Source organism: Carya illinoinensis, chromosome 4 (assembly GCF_018687715.1).
Source record: "Carya illinoinensis cultivar Pawnee chromosome 4, C.illinoinensisPawnee_v1, whole genome shotgun sequence".
Taxonomy (NCBI): domain Eukaryota; kingdom Viridiplantae; phylum Streptophyta; class Magnoliopsida; order Fagales; family Juglandaceae; genus Carya; species Carya illinoinensis.
The window spans coordinates 32131748-32140118 of NC_056755.1; the positions used below are offsets into that span (position 1 = coordinate 32131748).

Consider the following 8371-nt stretch of genomic DNA (forward strand, 5'->3'; position numbering starts at 1 on the left):
GCTTGGGAATTTTTAAATACTATTTTTACTTTGGATTTGAGCATTAATGTGTATCGAATAAGTTCTAGCAAAAATGATAAATACACGAGCGTCTATGTGCACAAACAGTGACATAAACAGTAAAATTACTATTTATTTATTTCAGAGTTCTTCTATTCAATAGCCTTATAGTAACATCTGCTGATGTGGGTCTTTATATTTTTTTCTTTTAATTTTGTTACTCCTCAGTAGGTGTGTGGTGTAGCACTACTGAGTATAACTTTTATTTATTTTATTATTCATGTCTCTGTTCATGTACACACAGATGACTGTTTGCTTAGCATGACTCAAGTCCTAAATATGACGTGGGATGCATAGGAAGTAGATTACAAAAAATGACTTTTATAGCTAGAAAATTGCATAAACTGATGTCATTGCTCTGACATTAACAAAAAAATTGAGTGTAATTAGGTTTACAAAAAATATAGATATATTTTTATGTTTCAAGCTGTGTAATACTAATGGAAATACAAATACAAGAGCGATGTGGTGACTTGGACAATGACGATATAAATAAAGATATATAATTTAAAGTCATTGGAGATTTTCTTTTTTAAAAAATATATATAAGTTTAGGGTTTTTCATGTAAGTGCAAACATATAATAATTCTCAACCCAATTAATCCAATGCAAGAAAAAATGGGTTTCAATAATAATAATAATAATAATAATAAGTTGATTATAAAATTTAGGATTGAAGTAATTTATAAGATTAGAACTATATGTAGCATTAAATATATATGAAGAAAGTGCAACTAGAACTGTATGTAGCATTATATTTATGTATTTATATATATATATATATATATATATATATATATATATATATATATATATATATATATATATATATATATATATATATATATATATATAAAGAAAGTGCACTTTCCATCCTCCAAATTATAAATGCTTTGAAGTTCACATCTCAAGTTATTAAAATCAACACATTTGTATTCTTAAACTTCACATTTTCTTAAATGAGAAAAGATATATACAAAATGCATAAGTTTTGTGCAAGACCTTTATAAAAAAGCAGACCTCACTATAAAAAAGTGTGAAAGACCTTCTTTTTTTTTTTTATATGAAATCCACATTTTTACAAAAAGCTTGCATAATTTTTATATATTTGAAATTTATACCTAACATTACTCGATTAAATAGTAAATATTACTTTTCTTTCAATACCTCAATACACTAAAACAAAAACAGTAGGTCTCATAGTTGAATTATTATTCTTTTTTATCTGTAATTGTTACCCCTACTTTAGTTAAAATGCTTTTTTCTTTTTAAAAGCCATGTATATTGAAGTATATTGACTACTAGCTTTGTGCATAGAAACATCAGCTTTCCATGTATTCTAATGCTAATTTTTTTACTCTTTTTACATATTATTTTTTAATTTTTCTTTGTTCTTATTGTTCACTTTATTTCAACGGTCATATTTTCATTGTGAATAGAAAATACTCTTCGCATACGTTTCTAATGGTCAAATTCTACCAAACCACGTCATTGTTACTCTCATACTTTCATACTCCCCAAGGAAGTTTCTTTCCCAATTGAAACAGTACTTCTTATCCTCTAGAATCACACCCTTTTTTCACAAAATGATTCTTACCAATTTAGAATCAATTGAACAAACAATGCTATATATGGAAGAAAAAGGTTTCAGTTTAATTTAGAAAACCCCACACAAACAATAATGACATGATCATTATATTGCTAGCGGTGGGTGAAGTTGGTGTAATATTTCGAGGAGGGTTGAGGAGTCAATTGTATGCAATGGAGATAGAAAATATGTTCATGGATATTGCATGGTTTTTGGGATTACTATGATCCTTCGTGATATATATTGGTTTTCTTCTTTTTTTAACTTAGCTCAAGGGCATACTCTTGCAACTCTCTCATCAACTACATGGTCTCGTTTGGATAGTGAGATGAGAGATGATATGTGAATAGTAGTCTAATGGTTTGTGAATAGTAATAAAATTGTTTAAGTTAATATGTTTTATAGGATTTTGAAAAATGAGAGATAAATAGTTAAATAAAAATATTATAAAGTTAAAATATTATTTTTGTTTTAAGATTTGAAAAAGTTGAATTGATTTTTGTGTTTTGTTTAGAAGTTTAGAAAAATTGTAATGATTAGACGAAAAATTTGAATATTTAAAATTGAAAAATATTTATATTTGTGATGTTTCAATATTAAGATGAGATGTGATGAAATAAATTGGAAAGATTTTACTAGTCAAACTAGGCCAAACTAGAACAATTCTAAAAGAGCTTACATTAACCAGGGTAAGTGTGCTACCTACCTAACTATGAGGTAGCACCCGAGCACCATCCCTGCGTTAGCAGAGTGACAATTTTCCATGCCGTTTGACCACTATTTTCCTACACTGGTAAATGTTTGGGGCAATTTCCATGTCCATTGTCCATTCTCTTAGCCATAAAAATTCACAAGAAGTAGAAGCATTGATTGATATTCAGCCTTGGAGAAAGATCTGGAAACTCTAATCTATCTTTTAGACTTTCATGAGACTAATGGACCACCAATGTATATATGTAAAATCTTGTGATTGATTTGCATCTGTCGAGAAAACTAACCCAATCCAAATCACAAAAAGCCCATAATTGCAACTAGGAGGAACTAAGGAGGAAAAGACCTTGCCCTGGAGTAGACTTAAGGTATTTGAGGACTCTATAACCTACTATCAAATGGGATTGTTACAGCTGGGTAAGGTATTGGCTTAAAGTTTTCATTGAGTAAGCTATATCTAGTTTGGTTGTAGTTAAATATAGTAATTTGTCAATGAGACGTCAATAAGACTTGGGATCCAAGTGTATTACACCATCTAACTTTGGAAGCTTTAAATTTGGATCTGTTGGAAAAGCAGCATGCTTGGTCACTAACAAACCAGACTGACAATATTTCAAGAGGGTACTTCCTTTGACAAACAAAGATACCAGTCACAGTTTTGGCCACTTCAAGATCAATAGATGGCCGAGATCTTTATGCTTAAACCTAGATTGTAGAAAATAATTTAAAGCAATGACAATAGTGAGATCATTTTAAGCAATCACTATATCATCCACATAAACAATAAGAGCTATGCAAGTGGAGGAAAGAAACTTAGTAAACCTCACTGAGCCCGCTGAACTGGGGTTTATGTGCAAGGTAAGGGAGCCAGTCGAGTGGCCCAAAGGCCCATCCCGTGGGGGTAGGGGCAAACCTGTATGGAAAGAGTGATGTCCCTTCTAACTTGTAAGAAGCCCTATCATGTAGAGCATGCCAACGAGTCCACAAGAGGAACTTGTTTTTTTTTTTTTTTTTTTTCTAATCAAGCTTATAATATATATTAAAGAGAATTACAGAAGAGGGGGTGGATCCTTTCCACTGTCCAGATACAAAAAGCAATGGGTAGATACAAAAAGAGGAACTTGTTTTTGTTAGGCATGGCTCATCATGAACCTCAGGGGAGGGATGTTGCATTAAACGCACTGAAGCACCCATTTGAGAGACATGCTCATGTCAGGTTGGGTTGGTCACAAGGTCTAGAGAAGTTACTGTACTGAATACTGCTCGGGTGGGTAGTGGGGCCCCGCACCCTACTGCATCATTCCGTTCGCACCACCCTCACCCATTCGAAACCCTGCTGCACCGTATGGGTGGGGGACGAAGGCCCCCGCCTACACAAAAGGATGCAGAGTGGAGCGAAGCCAGAGGACGGAAGGGGCTAAGCCCCACTCCACATATAATATATATAGTTATATTTATATATATAATTACATATATTAAAATCCATTAATAAATGAAATGGCGCTATTTTATTTAGTGAGTTAAGTCCCCCCCGCATCCCCCCCATCCCCATTCTTCTCGAAGACTCTTCTCTCTCTATCTCTACTCTCTCATACTCCTCTCTCTGGTTCTCTCCTCTCTCTCTCTCTCTCGCTGCCTCGCACGACGCACGAATCACAAACCAATTCTAGTCTCATCTTTTGTTGTTTTGAAGGTAAGGCACATTCATCAAGTTTCTCCTTTTTTTGTTTTTTTTTTTAGTTTTGATTAGAGGAATGATGGATTGAATCAGAGTTAGAGGATGGAAATTTGTGAATCTGTGTACTGTGGATTCTTGGATTGTGATTTGCATGTGTATTGTATAATATATTTGTGAATTTGTTTGATTTTTTTTTTAGTTTTTAGGGTTTCAGATTAGAATCCTAAATTAGTTTAGGGTTCCAATCCAAAACCCCTAAATCAATTTAAACCCTAAATAGATTTAGGGGTTTAGGATTGGAAATCTTAAATTGGTTTAGGGGTTTCAATCATAGGATTTCAGACTATTAAGATTGTTGATCTCTCTCTATATATTATTAAGATTATTAATCTATTTATACTGTTATTTAATATGGATGCGAATAAAAAAAAAAATACATTTCTTCTAAGTTCTAACGACTTTACACTCAATGGTTGCATATAATTGTTTTTTTTTTTTATTTATTATTATTTTGGTGATGTTAGGGACAGCCTACTAGCTTTATAACTAATTAACTAATTGAATTTTATTTAGGGGTTTGAATTGAAACCCCTAAATACAACGACATGCTCCCTCAAATGAGGTACCACAATCATACTATCAAAAGCAATAGGTGAGACTCCAGCATCAGAGAGAGATTCAAAAAGGAAAAAGAGAAATACATGGAGGTATGTTCAGTCTCTCCCTTGGCATCAAAGTAAATATCTTATAAGATAATTGACTTAGAACATTGGCAATGAATTCTTCATTTTCATTTTTATTTTTAAATTTGAAGAATCTGCATTGGCTTGTTCATATATAAAATTTTAAATAACTTGCTATAGTTATTATTCAAACATAAAGATCACATTTTTATTCTTCAAACTATATTTTATTATTTTTTCTCTCTCCTCCCAACTCTCTTTTTTCTATCTTTTTCTCTCTTTTCTTTTTTCTCTTCTCTCTTTTTATTATTTTATTATTATTTGATCAAAAAATACATAATCCAATATAAAAATTTTTCTTCATATTCAAAATCAATTTTCAAAATATGTAATTTTAGATATGAAGATAAAGAATCTATTGTCAATGCTGGCATCAAAGGCAATACCTTATCCCAAACCGCAAGCCGCACCCATTTTTCTTATTTCAGGTCATCGGGTGGCCTAGGAGGCAGAGCAATCGTTGGAGTGCAAAACACGTCATCAACGACCATAACATTAGGCAAAGATATGTGTCGTTGTAATCCAGTAATAATGTAAACTAAGGTGAGAATGCAATTAGACCAAGGATGATAAATACGTGTTGTGTGCTAAAGCACCGAAAATAAACAATACAACCCATATTTTTGTGGATAGATACAAGACCTCCTAAGTTCAGCATCTTCCTTTCCCCCTTAACACCCTACTGTTGTTTTGATCAATAAAACTTCATAAGGCGCAAATGATCTGGCATACAGTCTCATAATTTCACATTATTCTTCTTCTTATAACAACTATTTGTTTCCATAACGTTATAGACCCAGGTATGAGATAAAATATAAGCTACACCACTATCAATGCCAGGAAAGGTGTGGTTGAAGTCAAATCTTTCGAGGCACCCCTATCAATGGCAGAAAAGGCGTTGGTTAAAGTCGAAGAACATAAAAAGCAGTAGCTCTCTTAGCTCAAGCAGCTGAAATTTAGGTCAAACCTAGTGGGACAAAAGAACGACATCTTAAACAAATCAAACATGGAAAAGAAACGGGTGGAAGTTATACAATAGAAAACAAAGATGGGACACAAACTCTAGATAAATTCAAAATAAATTATACTTATCATTTCTATATCACACATTACATATAATTTTTTATCTTTTTATTTTTTTCTTTTAGCAAATATATTATGTAGGGATAATGAGTAGAAGAACTCAATTAATTTAATAAGAATATAACTAAAAAAATAAAAAAAAAAATTAAGTGTGATGTATTCAAAAAGCAACTGGGGCTGCGACATCCAAAAATGGGATTAAAGATATCTGATGTGGTTCTGTAGACATGAGCAAATCTATGTGATTGATAAAGGAACAAACGGTTTGACTGCCCATTTTGAACTCTACGTGAACGTGAGCATTCAATCTTATCTATTTCTATGTATTAGATCATCTAATTCGGTCAAGCAATTGAGGAAGATTTCAATTAGACCAACGATATGTTTGCATAGACCCAAAAAATAAAAAATAAATAAAAAATTAACAGCGCATTACTAAATCAAATGAAGATATTGCCATGTTGAAGAAGAAGAAGTATACAAAAAAACCATCTCTTACTGTACAAATATGAATAGCTATAAGGAGCTATAGCCAAAAGAATGACAAAAATCACAGTACAAGAATTCCAACTAAAATCTGATCAACTAACTATAACTAGTGCCTGCTTGGCCATGGTGTAACAGATCGTGAGCAATTTGATCCCTAGCCTGTACTGAACCCACAGACCTCAAGCCATTCTCAGAAATCATTTCATCATCAAAAAGCTCAAATTTCAGAACCGGATCCATCTCTTCATTCCTCAACTCACAGATATTGTGCAAGACGCAGCAAGCCCCAAGAACCACTGGCAATTCTTCGAGTTTCACCTCTGTTCTCTTCTGCAAGCAAGTCCATCTCCCCTTAAACCTCGCAAATGCCTCCTTGGCAATCCTTTGAACCTCCCCGATCTTCTCGTTGAACGCGTGCTGACACCATGTGAGGTTCTGGTGCGTGTAGGGGACTAAAACAGAGTCCGTGAGAGGGTACCCAGAATTCCCAACAACCCATACGTCCTTCAAGAGCCCCATCTGGGCCCTCTGGCTGAGCGCAGACTTCTCCAACACCTGCTCATCAGGCATCGAACCAGGCCAACCGATACAAACATCAGTGAAAACTCCCCTAGGATCGACAACCCCCTGAACCGTTATAGAGTACGAGGTCTTCTGGTTCCTATCTGTGTGCCGCTTGTTAAAGTAAGCAGCAACGTTAACCTTTGGCGCTTTGATGGGAACATGGGTCGTATACATCGAACCACCAATGTTGGGTATCCCCGAAAGTAACTTAAACTCATCCTTAATCATCTTCAAATTATTCTCGTCAGGCCATTGGAGGAACTTGGGCATTAGAACACTCCGAATCGCCGAGCAAACCTCGAGAACAAGCTTGTGACAAGTGGATATACCCAACCCGAACCGCTTCGACACAAGTCGAAGAGGCTCACCTGTAGCCAATCTCCATATGCACACCGCAACGCGTTGGCGAACCGGAATTGCATCGCGGAGCATCGTGTTTTTCTTAGTAACAACGGCTTCGAGCTCATCGCAGATCATGTTGAACGTGGCCTTGCTCATCCGAAACGCGCGGCGGAAATCCTCCTCGGGAAATTCCGGGTGGTTGTGCTGGTCCCACCAGTCCTTGGACCGGTCCTTCACCCACAGCCTGCGATGCTGCTGCTGGGCCCCTGCTCCAGTCGCCGCAGGCTGCTGTGGCGGACTTTTCGACCCGGCATTTTCCGCTGAAACCGCGGCGGCGGCGGAAACAGCAGAGCGTCGGGTCCGTTTAATTCTCGATGAATCCAATTGCTCCAAATCAGAGTACTGGTTTTGGAGCTCGGAATGGTAATCGTTCATAACTCGAGTCTTCTGCTTGTGGGTGGCCTCGAAGAGGGCCTTATCTTGCTGAGCCTCCGAAACCCACAGCTCTTGATCTTGCTTCTCCTCCTCGTCTAACAAGACTAACGAAGTAAGTATCTCCTTCAACGCGCTCTTATTCGTTTCATCTTTATCGCCGCCATCGCCGTCTTTCCTTCGTCGCTTTATCGAATTGTTGTTCACATTGGGATTTTCCATTTCCTGAAATAAACTGTAGAAGTACGAATGATCATCTTGACTAAGAAATGGGAACGAACCAATTTCCATCGAACGAATGGAGAGAAAAAGATAGAGAGATATGTGTGAAATTGTTCGATGAAACGTCTGAGTGAGAATGTGAACACCAGAGACTTCTGATTATGGGAAGAGAATGTCAGAACGAAGATATATATACGGGGGGCCAAGCCTGCGATCAGGTGTGAACGCGGAGGCTGCACCGCGTGGCAGGCTTTGAAGGTGACTCGAGACTTCTTGTAAAAAATCATATCGGGGGATTTTACGCGGTTGGACGCTGATGGATATGTAAAGGATTTGGTAGTTTTGTGATCTTTATCTTGAAGATACACGTTGGGAAAAAGCGAGAGGTTGTGGGGAAGTTTCCTTGCGAGCGGTCAAAAGGATGGTGTTGGGAAACTGCCAAAACAAAGAGGAATATAT

General features: G+C 35.9%; 1 protein-coding gene across 1 annotated transcript; it reads right to left on the reverse strand.

The window, feature by feature from the left end:
• Positions 1 to 6295: 6295 nt before the first annotated feature.
• LOC122308173 (protein ALP1-like) lies at positions 6296 to 8103 on the reverse strand. The gene has a single exon (XM_043121361.1). It carries the CDS (start codon positions 7979 to 7981, stop codon positions 6449 to 6451), a length of 1533 nt encoding a protein of 510 aa, XP_042977295.1. The 5' UTR covers positions 7982 to 8103; the 3' UTR covers positions 6296 to 6448.
• Between the last annotated feature and the right edge of the window lie 268 nt (positions 8104 to 8371).